Source organism: Cervus canadensis, chromosome 12 (genome assembly GCF_019320065.1).
Source record: "Cervus canadensis isolate Bull #8, Minnesota chromosome 12, ASM1932006v1, whole genome shotgun sequence".
NCBI classification, from domain to species: domain Eukaryota; kingdom Metazoa; phylum Chordata; class Mammalia; order Artiodactyla; family Cervidae; genus Cervus; species Cervus canadensis.
In genome coordinates this window covers 54,872,261-54,889,870 of record NC_057397.1, presented here as the reverse complement: position 1 = coordinate 54,889,870, position 17,610 = coordinate 54,872,261, and the positions used below count along the sequence as shown (strand labels likewise).

Here is a 17,610-nt window from a genome sequence, read left to right as displayed (position 1 = left end):
TCTGATTAAAATCTAAATTCTCAGTGCAATTTACAAGGCACACGAAGGCCCTGGTTCGTATTTCTCTAATCTCATATCTCTTCTCCCTCTGCACGCTCTAATTTATCATGTCATCTCCTGTACCCTGCTTCTGTCACCCTGGAATTTTTGTGGTTAAAGCTTCCTGCTGAACCTGGTCTTTTCCCCTATACTCTGTTTGCCTTGAATGCTTTCCATTTCTCCTATTCCCAACTACTTTTTCAACACATGATCCTATTTACCTGATTTATTTCTCTCTTTAAATTTCAATGTAGACAACGTATCTCTAGCAAAGACAAATGACACCCCAAGTCTGAGCAAATAAGTAATTAGAAGCAAATTAAAAATGACAACAGGATTATTATGAATACATTTTTTCAGTCTAGCATAAGTCTATTGCCCTACCTAAAGAATGTACACATTCATTCAGTTGTTAAGGTTTTCCACAAATATTCACTGGACATCTGTTACCTGCCCAGCAACTTCTAGTTAGACCATTGAACTGATGTTTCTTGGTCTCCTACAGTGTTCCAGACATCAAGTCAGTTGTGGGGACTCTAGCAGTGAACATTCTTAGGGGACTATGCAAAAACTTATAAAGGTATGATATCAGTTAGTGATGTGTTATGAAGGAAAACGCATGTAATGGGTGTTTCCCTGGATACTGGATACTGTAGTGAGAAAAGACCTCTCTAAGGAAGAGCTGTATGAACAGAGAGCTAAATAAAATGATGGAGCAAGTTCAGACCAGTGTCTGGGATGAGCATTCTAGGAAAAGAGGAACTGTGAGTATGAAAGCCTGAAGACAGGAGCATGTGAAGTGTGTTCAAACAACAGCAAAGAAGCCTGAGTCTGTGAAACTCAGTCAACAGGAGGGGATGATGAGAGAATGGTCTTAGGCCAGATCCTGTGATGGTGAGCAGTGAGTCCAGCTTCACAGATCTAATTTGCTGAGTATTCGTTTCAGTTGCCCTTGTGGATTTGCACTTGGACTGAGGACACAAGAGAGGATATTGGGAACCAAGGACAAGGCGAGGAGAGTCCCATCTAGTTCAAAGATGTTGCCTTGAGAATTAAGGAGCCAGAACTGGGCAGACGCTGGAGAACTAGAACGGTGATGTCAAAAGGTGTTTTGCTTAAAAGCCTAAGTATCTCCCTGTTGCCCTCAGATTAAAATCCAAATCCTCAGTATAATTTACAAGGCACACAAAGGTTCTTTTTAGTTGGTAGGGCAAAGCCTTTGTCCCACATAAAGTAGCACTGCTGGGCAGACAGCTTGGACATTCCAAATCTCTTCTTTTTGCCCTTTCCCATCCCCGTTCTTGTCTGCCTGTTTCAAAGTTAACCTGGTCAAATCTAGGTTGTTTGTTTGTTGTTTCCAGCCATTAAATGCTGATAGAGAGCACTTCTACTTTTGAACTATAGCAGTGACTTTTGTCAGGAAGTGTGATAGATTGTTTTTAAAAATACAATAATAAATTCCAGTTTTTACATCTGTTTCCAGCCACATGGTCTGATTAGATCAAATACAATAGGATTTCAATTTCTACACTACATATGGTAGACATATATAAAAAAAACTAAAAGGCCATTCTATTTTTCAAGAGAACTAACTTGTTTCTAAGACTAAGCACTAGGACTAAGATCTTGAGTTAACTTCTCATATGATATCTATTCCATTTCTTATTAATCATCCTCTAATCATTTCATCATTTTCCTCTTATTATCTTATACTTGATCTTTGCTGTTTCCACTTCTCAAATGCCTTGTAATCTTAAAAAAGTGTCTCCTTTTTGTTGAAAAAAAGGTTTTTTTCATCCTATACAGACTCTAAAATTTGTAGAAAAAATATAAATAAGGGTGGAAGAGAAACTATAGAGGAAAATCATAGATAAATGGTATCAGTGTGTGTGTATATATGTATACATATAAGGTATATAATTCATATACAGGGAAATTTTTAATCAATAGTTATAATAACTAGTAAAGTAAAAAATTTTAATATATACTATTAGGCAGTGTCCATAGCACCACTGAATCAACATTAACTTTAACATAATTCTTTTAGGCTATAATAATTTTCATGTACTGCATAACTTTTTGTGTGTGTAATCATTCATTTTCTTGGATAGATTTTTACTATGGAAACTTGAAATCAAGCTTAAAACTCATTTGTCATTGTCAAGTGAATGTTTTTCCCTTTATTTCCTTTTGGCATCTCTTTTCTTACAATAATTTTGAATTTTCAAAATAGATAGTTAAGGAAAGCTTTGTTTTGACGAATTCAACCTAATTAATTTCTATATTAACATGGCTTATCTTGTTATGGCTGGCAAAATGTAAAATATCTACACCTACGTTTTTAGGTTTCTCTTTATAATGATGATTTAATAAGCTAGAATTTATTGAGTACTTATTCTGTGCCAAGTACTTTTCCTAATTCCTTGTATGTATGAAAACACTTCAGCTCATACTAATCGTAGGTAGCCGGAAGTATTCGGTTGACCAAAATGTTCCTTTGGGTTTTTGAAACCCGAAGGAACTTTTTTGCCAAACCAGTATTAAAATGCTAGTTTCACAGATGAGAAAGCTAAGAGGCAGAGACGTTAATAATTTAGCCCAGGCCTCGTGACTGGAAAGTGGAGGCTGGAACCCAGGCAGACTGGCTCCAGAATCTTAACTGCTGATCACTCTAATGCTTAAATTAGCTAATACAGCCCAGAGAAAGGAGACAAGCTGACCATTTAATGAAGATTGCTGAGAAATATAACAGGAGGGAAGAACAGAATGGAAATTATGCTCCCTGCTCAACTGGAGACATTTTTCCCAAGGGAAAAATATGCAAATTTAAGAAACTTTTTTTCCTTTAGTCAGAAAATATGTTCACAAGGAGACAGAAGAAAATTAAAGACTGTGTATATCACATCACTGAATCACCACTGTAACCCCAGTGCTTGGCACAGGCTTGCCTCAAGCTCTAGTTGCTCAGTAAACAGAGTTAATTTTGTTAGTGCTACCTGATCTGATTTGGTGAAAGCTCTTTTAAGTAAACTCTACGTATAGGAATTTTGTAAGACATTTATTTCCAGGAAGACTAGCACACTTGAAATACCCTACATATCACCCAACAATAATCGTTATTGTAAGCAGTTCAAATATTTTTTTAAAATTTGCTCTTAAACATCCTTTCTCTTCTAAAAGGAAATTAAATAATCAATAAGTAACCCTTCTCACAGAGAAGCTGGGTGTTTTCCCTCAACCAGGGAACATTGCTTTCCCTTGTATGCATCCCCTGAGGAACCTTTATTTTAGAACTGACACCATTGATCACCTAGCATCTTAACCACATTTATTTACAACTTTGCTCTTCACCTGAGGAGGGAAGTGTTCTTTTGTATTCTGAAGCATGCATTTTGATAAGGGTGTATACCATAATTAAATTTCACATCTCAAGTTAAGACTGTATCCCTGACATTGTAATGAGATATTAGCAAAAGTGCTTTATTAATACTGTGCTGTGCTGTGCTTAGTCACTCAGGACTAGAGCCCACCAGCCTCCTCTGTCCGTGGGGATTCTCCAGGCAAGAATACTGGAGTGGGTTGCCATTCCCTTCTCCAGGTGATCTTCCCAACTCAAGGATCGAACCGAGGTCTCCCATATTGCAAGTGGATTCTTTACCATCTGAGCCATCAGGGAAACCCAAGAACACTTGAGTGGGTAGCCTATCCCTTCTCCAGGGGATCTTCCTGACTCAGGAATCAAACCGGGGTCTCCTGCATTGCAGGCGAATTCTTTACTGATTGAACTACCAGGGAAGTCCCTTTTATAATAGTACCTACCAACAATTAACATAAATTAACAATTGAAATAAATAGGAACATCACAAGATTCCAAAATTACCCAAGTCTTGGAAAGACTATTTTTTCAAAAATTTCCCTTTAACAAAGGATCCTACCCCTACCATCTTCAAAAAAAAAGTTCAGTTTGAACAAGTCCTACTTGTGTAATCTAGGAGATTTATCCATCTCATAAAAATAAAAAAATTTAAACATTTAAAGTCACGTTATTTACTGGAACGGATGTGGAGAAAAAGGAACCCTCCTACACTGTTGATGAGAATGTCCATAGCCACTATGGACAACAGTATGGAGGTTCCTTGAAAAACTAAAAATAGAACTACCATATGATCCAGCAATCCCACTTCTGGGCATATGCCCTGAGAAAACCATAATTCAGAAAGATGCATGCATCCCAGTGTTCATAGCAGCACTATTTATAATAGCCAAGACAGATAACAACCTAAATGCCCATTGACAGATGAATGTATAAAGAAGATGTGGTATATAATGGAATATTACTCAGTCATAAAAAAGAAATAATACCATTTGCAGCAACATAGATGGACCTAGAACTATTGTATTGAGTAAAATTAGTCAGAGAAAAATGAATATCATACAATATCACTTATATACAAATGAACTTATTTACAAAACAGAAATAGACCTACAGACATAGAAAACACACATGATTACCACAAGCAAAAAGGGTTTGGGAGGAGACATAAATTGAGAGTTTGGGATTAACATATATACATCACTGTGTATAAAATTCATAAACAACATAGGGAACAATATTCAGTATCTTATAATAACCTATCATGGAAAAGCATCTGAAAAAGAATATACATACATATATGTATGTGTGTGTGTGTGTATATATATAGCTGAATCACTTTGCTATATACCTGAAACTAACACAACTTTGTAAATCAGCTATACTTCAGCAAAAAAATAATAAGGAAAACAGTCACATTATTATAATGAACAGTAGTGTACACAGAATTGTATATGTTAACATATTAAGTGTTAGAATTCAGAGAGCTGTAAAGACATACACATACCAAACACACTTGTGAATTAGTCATATGAAAAGCACCTGTGTAAACAAGTATCTTCATCTATATATATGTCATATCTACACAAGATGCGTATTTCTCAGTATGTCATCATTTGCTCTTTCTTATTTGCCTACATTAGGAATCTGGTTAGAGCTAGACTGTGTGATTACCCACTTTCTTACCACAATAAAATTGGAAAAATACTTTCAATAAAAAATTAAGTCTCATTATCATGAATTAATCAAGCCATATGATGTAACAGATATAAGGCAAATCTACCAAAAAGCAAACTAAGAAATGCATTTTAAAAAACTAGAAAAATAACCTAGAATGAAAACTGAAGGTGATATAGAAGTAGTAGCATTCCTGACCACCGCACTAAAAATGTTTTAAAATCAGAGCTTCTTAGCAACCTGGATCCTAAAGGTGATAGAGAGATAAGGGGAAGCAGTGCTCAAAAGCCAGTGTTTATTCGTTGGAAACTGTCTTTCTCAGATGCATACTGGACAGTTCTAAGCACAACTGAAAGATTAATTTGGTCTTACAAAACCTTGAAAGAACTACACTTAGCTGACAAGTGAGTCAAATCTGGTTCCTATCAGATTCCTAGTGAAAGTGAATAAGAAAGAGCAAATGACAAAATACTGGGAAATATGTATCTTGTATAGATATGAAATGTGTATAGATATGGATATTTGTTTATACAAGTACTTTTCATATGTCCAATTTACAAGTATGTTTGATATGTGTGTGTATGTCTTTATATCTCTATAATTTGAATTCAAACACAATGAAGATATGGATAGCATTACTGTCTATGTGAGATGTAAATATATAAAAGCCCCCATTTTACATTTTCTGCAGATATTGAAAAACATGTTTATGTTTTGTCTAGGGTTTTGTGTGTGTGACTCTCTTTTTTTGTGTATGAGTCTATTTTTCTAATATAAAGTCTTGCTTCAAAAAAAAAAGCCAGTTCATTCCTGTATTCTGCCTGCTTGCAGTTGTTTGCCAGGAGTCTGCAGCTATGTTAAATTATATGAAGATGAACATTAGAGCAACTTCAAAACCCATCTTTCCTCTCTTTTTGCTTACCATATAAAGCTGCAAGGAAACATTCTGTCATTAATTTTCTATACATACCTAACTCTGCAAAAGTTTGAGAATAAGCAGCGTCTCCCAGAGTGGTTGTGTGTGTAACTAGAGAATATTAGTTGAAGCACTTCATCAGTGATAAAGCCTTACCTGCATGTGAGGCATTGTTAGCATTAGCATTGCTCTAACGCAGTAGAATGGTATCTAGGACTAAAAAAAAGCCAGTCGTGTCATTAAGGAATGGAATGGAAATTAATAGCTGTTAAAACACTTATAGCTGAGTGTTGGGAACTTTACCAGAAGTTTCACATAGCTTGTCTTACTACTTAATAGCATTTGTAGGGACTACTGCTGGAACTCTTAAAGAGGCCACATAATTTGTGGTGGTTACAAAGGTAGCTCCATAGAAGGTTAGCTATCATACCTTTTCATTTGGAATGAATCATATTGCCAGTGCAGACCATTTCCCTCTAAAATTGTGTTGGTTTGGTCAGGTACTTTACTTACTGATGGGTAGCCTATTATGAAGCTGTCAGAACTCAACAAATGCCGTAAGTTCTATATTGCATGCAAAATCATGGTCTTACTATATTACATAGAAATGACAATGTCGTGAATTGGTGGTATTCGTGAACTCCATTGTCTTTATAATCATTGTCTGTTCATTACAATGTACTAACTCTGTAGACAGTTTTCAGTGACATGTAGATCTTTTTAACTTGCCCCTGAAACCCACCTATTGTGGCAGACAGTAGACCTTGGATCCTTATCTACTAAGTTGACATTTTCTCTATGTGATGATTGTCATCCCTACCCATCAAATAAAGTACAGTGTTATCATAGGTTTATATCCCAGTGAGCTGCCATTGAAGAATTTCATGAAGAATATAAGGGAAATATAAGGGAAACATCCACCAAAACCTTCTCTAGATTAAGTGTATGGATGGGGAGTCTATAGAGTAGGCAGTGGATGGTGCCATCTGCTTTTAAAGGATAACACAGAATGTGAATTAAAGAGGGGTTGGGGGCAGGTAGGAAAGGGGATTATTATGACTTTTATCCATTCATTCAGTTGCGAAGTTGCAGAACTGTTACTGGTATGATGTACTCTCTCCTTGTCCCATTAGGGAGAAAATACAGAAGGGAATAACTGTAATGCAAAGCAATGTGTACTATATCATGACAATGCAGATGGAGGTTCTGGAGGAAAAAAAAATCAAATTTATGTTTGGATTATTGGCTCATCAACTAATGATATATTTAAATATTTGTAAAGGTATGAATATTGGGGCTTCCCTGGTGGTTCAGTGGTGAAGAATCTGCCTGCCAATGCAGGAAACGCAGGTTTGATCCCTGGGTCAGGAAGATCCCCTGGAGAAGGAAATAGCAACCCACTCCAATATTCTTGGCTGGGAAATTTCATGGACCAAGGAACCTGGTGGGCTACGGTTCATGGAGGTTGCAAAAGAGTCTAACATGAGTTAGTAAACAGCAAGGGTATAAAACACCAACCAGGTTAGGACCCAGCCTTATTAGATCTGCTGAATGTCAGTGCTGTTAGGACTAAATAACAGAGATTTGCTGAGGGCAGCTGTGCATTGATTTACTTTAAGATAAGAAGAGTACAGAAGTTAGATACTGAGTTCTGTTCTCTCACTCTATGAGAGACTTTAGAGGGTCCACTTAGTAATTTACTAGGCAGAGCATACTGGCACTGTTTCCAGAGTGTTCAGTGAACCAAGAATGAGGCTGCAGTCAGCAGATGCAGTGGGTTTCCTGTGTGCAGAAACCTCTGAATCTGAGTCTTGCACACTGCCACCAGAGGTCAGGGCCCGGAGGAGAGGGCAGCCTCTCCCAGGAAGGAAGTGTTGTATTACCCGAGGAAGCACAGGAATCAAAATCCCGTCCTCTCTTCCTGAGAGCAGCTCACTGCTGGCTGAGTGGGTTTTGAAGGGAGGACCTCAGAAATGTTCTGCCCACGCAAAGGTATGTGTGAGTGCTCTCAACTTTAAAGCAGTCATTTTAGAAGGTCAGAGAAGGATGACTTTGTTCTATTTTCCAAACCCAGATGAGCCCTGCGGTTCTGTTGGCTGCTGCCTCCAGAAAGGGAATGTTTGCTGGGAGTGCCCAGGAGGGAGTGACTCTGTTGAAATACTAATCTGAATAGAGGATGTAAAAAGACTTTCTGTGCATGTTCATTATTTGTCTGTGATTGTCTGTAGGTGTGGCTGCCGTGATTCTGTATGGAGACACTCCCAGAAATAGATTCAAACATAGTGATTTTAAGTCTGTTTTCATGTCCAGTGGCCATTTGTATATGTCATTGGTGATGTTTTTTTTTAGTGCATTCACAGGAAATCATTTGTCAGTAAGATTTCCATATTACCTTCTCTTGCCCCAAACTGACAGGTTGTGCCCAGCTAGGGTAATGATAGTGATTAAGTCACATATTATGCTTTTATCACCACTGTGCTCTGGGTTTCAAAGACTGCTATGCATTTCCTTAGGTTCTTCTAACCATTCTCTTAAAAGTTTGCTTAAATGCCTTTGTTTTCCTTTAGCATGTTATTTCAAGTCCTCTAGGCTCCACTGAAATGCGGAGGGAAATTGATAGGTTTTTGTTTTTTTTGTTTTAAGTTTTGGTCAGACAAGTCAAAATAACTTTATTATTGAGGGGTTGGCCTGTGCTTTTCAATGGAAGGAACAAAGACCTAAAAAGATCTGAGGCACGTGAGTAACCGCTTTGATTTTTAATGGTATGCAGCAGATGGAATTCATTATTGACTTTTAAAATTGTTCTGCATTATTATTTTATTTTTTCTTTTCAAAAGAAGTAAATACTATTACCAGGTTAGTTTTTCCTCAATCACAAACAACTGTGTAACAATATCAGAGTGTAGAATATAGTTTACCACTTAGTCATGAAGTTTAATAATGCTGTGGGATATGCCCTTTCAAATTAGTGATAAATTTGTGTGCATAATGCCCAGATAAAAGGATGAATGTTTTTCTTTTAATTTGGTTAATTTCAAAAGCAGTTATTTCACAATACAGGGTAAATTATGTAATCTCTTTGCAGAAAAAGAAATGTTTTTAACTAGAAATAAGCAATCTAATTTCATTTTTCCAATTCAGCACACAGATTCTGTGCTGGTAATCATAATATCAATAATATGCAGAATGTCCAAGTTATATATTTAGATGATTAGTTTTAGCCCAAACAACTTTTCATTTTAATTACAGAATCTAAAACTTTTAAGTCATCAAGCACGTTGGTAACCAGTCATAGCAAAATGTAATTTCCAAGCAACACCCAGTGTTTAAACAATTACATTTAGCTCAAATTTGAGAGGTATCCAAAGTGTCTAAGTTTTCAGTCTTTGAGATTTAAAAAATATACAAGAATGGAAAAATCTTTAGACTATAGATGTTACAAAAGTGTGTGAAGCCCTTTTTCAAAGCTGTTGTTTTTAAGAATTATTTCACATACAGCCCAGTGATTATATTTTATAAGATTAGGAGATCCATGCGCACAGGATTCTGACCACTCATGAATTTCAGTGAAGCTCTGGGTTGGGTTTAGACCCCGCCTTCCATTCTTCCTACCTGTCCTCCAAGCCATCCTCCCCTCCCCCAGTTGCTTCCTCTTCTTTATTCCTCTCTTCCTCATATCCCCCTGGCACTTGCACACCCGGGCATCTATTTTGCACAAGGAGATTTGTTTTTTCCAACCAGTGGCCATCATTGTAAGACTGAAAGACAGCAATTAATATTTTATATGTAGCACTTAAGCCTCTTTGCCTAGATTACGCATTTTGCTTCTTTATACCCATCCAAAGGCACTTAATAAATGTTTATTGATTGTCTATAGTTAGGTTGTATTATGACTGATTTTGAGAATTTCCATACCCTCTGCTGTTACTGGCACTATATTTCTTGGCTTCTAAGACATACCTTTTTTCACATTTTGACTTTTTAAAATCTCAAAGTGTCTTATGATCAGTGGTGTGTCATGGTTTAATTGACAGGATTTTGCTTTTTGCTCTCTCAGTGGTGCATCTTATAATCAATGCAATCTTGATGAAATAGGTGAGTAAAAACTTTAGATAAATACATTACTTGTATTGTACGCTAAGTGCTATGCATTTCACATTTAAACTCTCTAATAGTATTCTCTTTGTTACGTCGCTTATCCATGACTAACTTGGGTCACTTCTCACTACTTTCCTCCACTCTAATTCCTTTGCACTGTGGTTCTACTTGTTCTTGGACCAACTGCCTTGACTGAAAACCTCTGGAAGATACTCCCAGAATTTTATTAGTAAGATAATTACCAATATTTAACAGTACTGAAATGGAAAGAATGCAGTGTTTTTTAAACTAAAGATGTGGTTCAAGTTATGGTTCTACTCATTTAAACTATATGTACTTAGTGATTAATAATTGTTCTCAGAGTTTCAAATTACATATTCAAAGACTAGAAATCATATGAATAAGTTCTTCATCATGAGATTGTTGGGACAATTTGTAAAAAATATTGAACCAGTAAAATATTGAATATGAAATGTATATGACAGCATTTGATAAACTATGAAGTACTGTTCAACTATCAATTGTAGCATCAACATTAAAACATCAGACTATTGGGGGGAGGAAAGAAGAAGAAATTATAAAATTCATCCCAAATTAAAGAGAGTAAATTCTGCATTTTAATTATCACTGGAAATGATGATGTGACCCATTAACTCAATAACTAAATTGTAAGGAGAACTGTGAAATCTCTCTTCAGAGAACTTCCAACTTTCGAGTCCAAAGCTGTCTTGAATCCCAGGGCTGAATGCATGCCAGTCTCTGAAAGCATGTATCCTTTATTGAATTAGCAGAACCACAGCCCACAGCGCCTCTGTGGCATCAGAAATAAAAGATGTTACTTAGATTCCCCAATTCCCTTCCTATCTTTGTTCCTTCCATTTAAGAGTCATATTGATCTGTAAATTACAGTAAGACTTTGAAAAAATAACACAAGGGTGTTTAACAGTGGATTTTGGAATCATTATATGACAAAGTTTTGTCTAGTGGAGGAAAACATGGTGGGATGGAGTGGTGGTGAAATTGCCAGGAATTATTGTTCTTTCTGTGTTTGAATTGATTGCTTGGTCTGGTTGAAGCAACCAAAACTTATTGTCTATTTATTGGGTCCCCATGTTATTTATTTACCAAGCCCTGTTATACATAAAGACTTAAACAGAATTGGCACATGAACATACATTTTAGTAGAGTCTTATTTCCCACAGAAAGTTATGGTGTAAGTTAATGCCCACTGGGGAAAAATTCTGTAAGTAATAATACTCCCTGGTCCCAGATATTCACAAAAGAGAAATGACAGAAAGTTGATTGAATCAAATCAGATCAGTCACATAGTTATTTCCATCATCAGGACCCTTTTTCTGCCAGCAAGAAGATTTCAGATATTTTCAGCTTGAAATTTCATCTTGCAATTTGCCAATGAAAAATGAATTCTACAGAAGAACATAGAAACCAAAAGTGCTTCTTAAAAAAAGCTGGTTAGGATATTTGTATGTATTTGAGCATTCTTTAATACTTACATTTCATTGTATTGGCTGTCACAGTTTCAAGAAAATAAAATAACAGTAAAAAATAAATGTCATTGCTGTATCTTCAAAATACAGGATACTTCCACATTAGTTAAAATAGTATTATTGAATGTAAATCCCATTGCTATAGTAAGTATAAAACACAGTTTTTTTTTGGAAGAGACATATGCTTTGTGCATGCGTTACTTTTGAAGATAGGGATACTTTCAAGAGCTAAAGTAAAAAAGACAAAAAGACTATATTAAAGGCATGTGCAGGTGAAAAGAGGAATTGAAGGAGAGGGAATTGTGGTCATTTGAAAATTCTGTTTATCTCCTACACTTAAACTTCCAATGGAGAGTCTGTCATTATCTCATTTCAGTCACTTTATTTTCAAATGCCAAAAGTTTTCTACTGTGAACATTTTCTCATCTAATAATATATTGGGGGTTAATATGCTTCCTATCTCAATTTATTAATAGTTAACAGCTAACACTTATACTGGACAGACTTGGTATTAAGTATTATAGTAAGTGCTTTACCCATATTAATTCATTAACATGTTAACACATTTTAGCAAATGTGTTAGCTCATGTATTAGTTCATGGAAGTTCATGGAAGCACCATTTTTCTAGTTGTTCAGACCAGAGACACTGCTTCATTTTTAAGACTCTTCTTTTTCCTTTCTACTCTGTATCTGATCATCCCTGAGATTCAGCTGGCTCTTTTCAAAATAAATCCAGAATCTGCCCAGCTCTTAGCCACCTGTGCTGCTCCCTTCTAGGTCCAAATACCTTCATCTTGCTGCCGCGTTATGGCAACAGCCTCCTGACTGGTCCTCTTGCCTTTGCTGCTTTCCACACCACCCCTCTGCCCGTCAGCTTTCAGGAAGGCAGGGGGAGGTATGTGCTACCAGGAATCCCATTGTGTGAATCTCATTGTCTCTCTCCTATGCCCAGACCTCTTCAGGGCTCCTCTCTCTGAGTGAAAGCCAAGCTGAAGTTCTCATGGTGCACAGTCTTAACTGGTCATCCCCACGTGAGCGCACGCACACACATACACAGTTGCTTCCTACAGTGCCCGCTGCATTCCAACTACATTTGCTGTTCCTTGAACCCACCAGACATGCTTGTTTCTTTCACACGGCTTTTTCAATTGCTATTCCCTCTGTCTTGGAGATTCCTGGTGACTCAGTGGTAAAAAATCCACCTGCCAATGCAGGAAAGGTAGAAGATGTGGGTTGATCCCTGGGTCAGAAAGATTTCCTGGAAGACAAAATGGCAATCCAGTCCAGTGGGAAATCCCACAGATTAAGGAGCCTGGCAGGGTACAGTCTACAGAGTGTCAAAGAGTTGGACATGTCTGAGCCTTGGAGGCTCTTCCTATAGAGGCTCACATAGCCAGCTCCCTTATGTTCTCTAGCCTTTTTTCAGGAGTTATAACTTTTCAATGTGACTTTTCCTGGCCACCTTATCTAAAACTTAAAACCCTCCAGCCCCGCCACATTTCATACCTTTCTTCTCTGTTTTTTTTTCCTCCTTAGCACTTATCAGTAACAAATATATGTGTGTTGATATTTATCTTGCTAACTGGAATGCAAACCCTGTGAAGAAGAATTTTTTTTGTCTTTCTTTTTTTCATATTCTTTCTCTTATACCAAGAACAGAGTCTAGTGTGTAATAATATATCCTCAGTAAATATTTGTTGACTGTGTTCTCAGATATCAACCCTGTTCCTTAGATATAATTATTACCCCCATATTATAAACAAGGAAGTGAAATCACAGAATGATTAAGAAATTTGCCTGAAGTCAAGCAAGCTAAGAATAAGAATCGGGATTCAAACCCAAGACTTGATTTTGGAGTCTATGTTCAGACCACTCCTTATTAAAGTCACTGAGTAGATCAATTGGAAAAATAGGACTGTGTATAGATTCAACTATTCTCTGGGATTTTCTGCAGTATGTTTTTCTTCCAGTTAAGTGGAAAATTGAGAGTTGCCTGACCTGGCACAGCCAAATGTAACAAAGCTTCTTTCCTCCACCTCTCTTTGAATTTTTTTCTTTTCTAAAAAGAAGGTGTGAGTTTTTAACATGGAGAAGTATACAAACAAATGACCCCAATCCCACTCATGTTTATATTCAGGTAGAAATAATAAAGTAACATGCAGGCAATGTTAGAAAGAAAAAAAGCAATGCTCTGGAAAAATACAAAATGAAAGCATTTATTGAATGTCTACTGTGTTCTGTAATAAATGAGTGCTAGAGCTCTGTATTTGGTAAGACAAGTAGAATTTAATGAGAAGGACAGACGTATATGCTGCCAGTTATAATTATGCATTTCATAGAGTGTCACGGTTGGGTTATGTATACTTCTGAATTGGAATTTAGAAGAAACAGCAAATAGAGATCTGCTGACAGCTGAAAGCGGGGCCTTGGAGAGTTGTGGGGCAGGTGTGTAAATAGCGAGGGCGTGAATGTGTGCTAAGTCACTTCAGTCATGTCAAACTCTTTGCGACCTCATGGACTGTAGCCCATCAGCCTCCTCTGTCCATGGGATTCTCCAGGCAAGGATACTGGAGTGGGTTGCTGCGCTCTCCTCCAGGGGATCTTCCAGACCCAGGGATCGAACCCTCATTGCTTCCATCCCCTGCCTTGGCAGGCGAGTTCTTTACCACTAGCGCCACCTGGGAGTGAAAGGGGATTAAATATCTCAAGAGTCAAGAAACACTTGATGAAAGAGGAGGTTGGGGAATGCCAGCAGGAAATGTGACACGTCACAGTTTGCTTTAGATGACTGGACTAAAGAGGCTACTTTAAAACAGCGTTACATATGCTGCTAAATAGAAATTACAGACAAATCAGTTATCTGAAGGTTGTGTAAATGCATATTGAATTTAATTAGTAAAAGGATATCATTACTTATCTAAATGCATCATTTCATTTGGAAAATTATCGATTGCACGTCCTTCCCTACCCACCTTGCTCCTCTGGGAAGTCAGGCTTCCAGCTGATCATTTCTTTGATTTGACAAGGTCACTGTGCACTTCCTGACCGTCATCCAAAGTGTTGGCATTCTGATCTAGCTTAGTGACAGACTGCTAAGTTGTTACTCAGGTTGTCTGTAAAAAGGACACTGCCCTTCCATGGGGGTGATTTCTCCATAAACAAGTGAAAAACAGGTAAGATATTTAAATAGTGTTAGGGAGAAAATATTAATAATAGGAAAAATATAAAGTTATGTGATCACATGAGACTGTCATGGGGTGGGGCAGCGGTGTGATTAGCTTGGATAATGATGGGGGGCATCTCTGAGAAGGTGTCATTAGAGTTGAAACCTGTATGATGAGAAGCCATACACTAACCAGGTAGAGAGATTGTAAATATAAAGGTTGGAAGATGAAAACAAATTTGGTTTGTTCGCAGAACGGAAAAAGTACAACTGGACAGAGTAGTAATAGTCCAGGATGAGGTCTCAGAGTCAGCCAGTGACATAATGTACACTCATAATTGACGTTCATTTATGCCTAAGAGCATTGGAATTGTTTTTCTTCTTTAAGTGTCTCGAGTATAAATTTACTACTATTTCTATCAGTAGTAGAGAATAACTGGAATTTTCTCTGCACTGCATCATTTGTAAAAACCTTTACATGCATTCACATTTTACTTAAAATTCCTTAACATCCTCATGAAGTGTGTGTGTCTGTTTGTCGCTCAGTCGTGTCTGACTCTTAGCGACCCCAAGGGGGGTAGCCCACCAGGCTCTTCTGTCCATGGGATTTCCCGGGCAAGACTACTAGAGTGGGTTGCTATTTCCTTCTTCAGAGGATCTTCCCAACCCAGATCTCCTACATTGCAGGCAGATTCTACCATCTGAGCCCTGAGGGAAACTTCATGAAGTAGGCAGGACTAACTTTATTTCCATTTTACAGAGAAGGAAACTGTGGTATAAAAATGTTGCATAACATGCATACAAAGAGGCCTACAAAGCAACCCTTCCCCCGGTTACACAGATGTAGGTCATATGATTCCCCATGCATCCTCACAATTGTCCAAGAGTCAAAACTGTCTTTTAACCTAGAGTTAAAATGAACTTGGGGCTTTGGTGTATAACTAAAGGCTGCTCATTGCTGAAAAAAGAGAAACAAAGGTGTTCCTACAATGAGTCAAAGAAAAGGTAATCTCAGTTTGCTCTGATAGCCTCTGTATGTGTGTGTTTTATAGCATAAATTCTTTCAAGGCAAAAAAGAAACAATTTTAAAAATGGAAAAAACAAAAAAACAAAACAGGGCTTTCCACATGGCTCAGATGGTAAAGAATCTGCCTTAAATGCAATCTGGACATATTAGAAATATCTCAGGGCTGGAGCTATTAAGCTTGCTTATTAGAGGCAACTCAGGGTTGTGCACTTAACCTCATATTCTTTTTTGAAAAATTTTTAAAGTTATCATTTGAGTTATCATGTAGATGTATGATATTTATTGTCTTGGTCTATTAGCTAAGAAAACCCTTTTTCACTTTTGTGGACTTTATTATTATATTTTAAAATAGTATTTCCTGTTTCTTGCTTATTATATTTATATTTTCATTTGTATTTCTACAAATGTCATTCTCTGTAAGACATGGCCTTGATTGAAGTTTGGTGACTTTTCTCTTTTAATTCAGTCCTTTTTCATATTTTTTAATTAGTTTATTTATTTCTCCTTTGATCTTTGGTTTCTTAACACCTTATCTATGTGGATGATTAAATCTTAACAATATATTTTTTTACTTTAAAAGCATCTCATTTTTCTTAGTTTTTGAAAACTCCTATGTGTTTTTTAAGCTTCAGATAAATATTTCATTTAAGGATGGCTTTTTTCCCTATACTTTCTCTTTCAAGTCTTAAAGCTAATTTCCTGATTTAACATCATAAATTTTTATAATAATCATAACAACCACCACCAAATCTTAAACTTGAAGAAACTATCTCCAGGTTATTATTCACTATTGTTGTGATACTTTTTCTCAGTTTCAAAACTATTAGATCAATAGTTCATAGTTTAATTTACTCTATAATTTAATTCTTCAAGACATTTACAGTTTCTAGTTTTAAATATATCATACAAATATTTCAAGTCAATTTTTAATGTATATAATAATACATTTTAGATGCAGCTTACTTTTTAATGTACTCTGTAGCTTAAGGGATAGCACACATATTTTATCATTTCAATATTGCAAATCCTGAAAAATAGAACATGCCCAGACCCTTATATTCCTCAAGGTCTTGACTCTTTTTTCTATATAGTTAACCTTTCAAGTCAGCAACCACATTTATCTCAAGGCACATGTACATGTTATGCAAACAATTGAAATCGTGGCAACTCTGAGAAAACATGTCTTGTTAATAAAAACTGGATCAGAGCACAAGCAGAAAGGGAAGACTTCAGGACAGAAAAGGTGGTATTTCAAAACTTTAGTTTCTCATACATTTCTCAAAGTATATATTCAGACACTGGTCCATAATCAAGATAGCAGTCCTTATGAACTAGCTTCAGTTTTGTTGAGAGAAGATTGGCCATCAACATGTTTTAATCTTCCCTTACTTTCCTTTGTCTTTCAAAGTATATATTTTACCTTTGATAATTTTAAGCAAAAATAGTGAAAAGGGACTTCTGTTCCCATCAGGAACATTAAATGTGGAAAATAGGCTTTTTGAAATAGAAAAAGATAAAACATTAGGTATGTGGTGGTAAATCAATACAAAGTAAGATGTTCTGTTTATATTTTGTATGACCTTTCCTACTGTGGATGATTTACTACTGTTGAATCAATACAGGAGACTAATGATGGTAACATAACCAACGTATGAAGATGACAAAAATGATAAAGCTAGCAAACTCCCCAAATGTTTTCAGCGCTTCTGCTGTCTACTTTTCCCCTGCAGTCAAGGAACAATCACACTGATATTTGGTTCTTCCAGTGCCAGCAAGGGACTTACTTGCTGTCTTTTCAGAGGTGATTA

At 36.6% G+C, this 17,610-nt stretch overlaps 1 protein-coding gene across 8 annotated transcripts in view; it reads left to right on the top strand.

The window, feature by feature from the left end:
- Positions 1–17,610, top strand: part of OXR1 (oxidation resistance 1) — a 486,852-nt gene that overhangs the window by 353,385 nt on the left and 115,857 nt on the right. Inside the window, exon 1 of one of the 8 annotated variants that reach the window (XM_043483384.1) lies at positions 7,917–7,997. The exons of 6 other annotated variants lie outside the window; for them this stretch is intronic. In XM_043483384.1, coding sequence (XP_043339319.1) covers positions 7,979–7,997 — 19 coding nt within the window. In that variant the 5' untranslated portion in view covers positions 7,917–7,978. Of the gene's footprint in view, positions 1–7,916; positions 7,998–15,749; positions 15,781–17,610 lie in introns of those variants that run through there. One more of the 8 variants, XM_043483385.1, reaches the window with a different exon arrangement.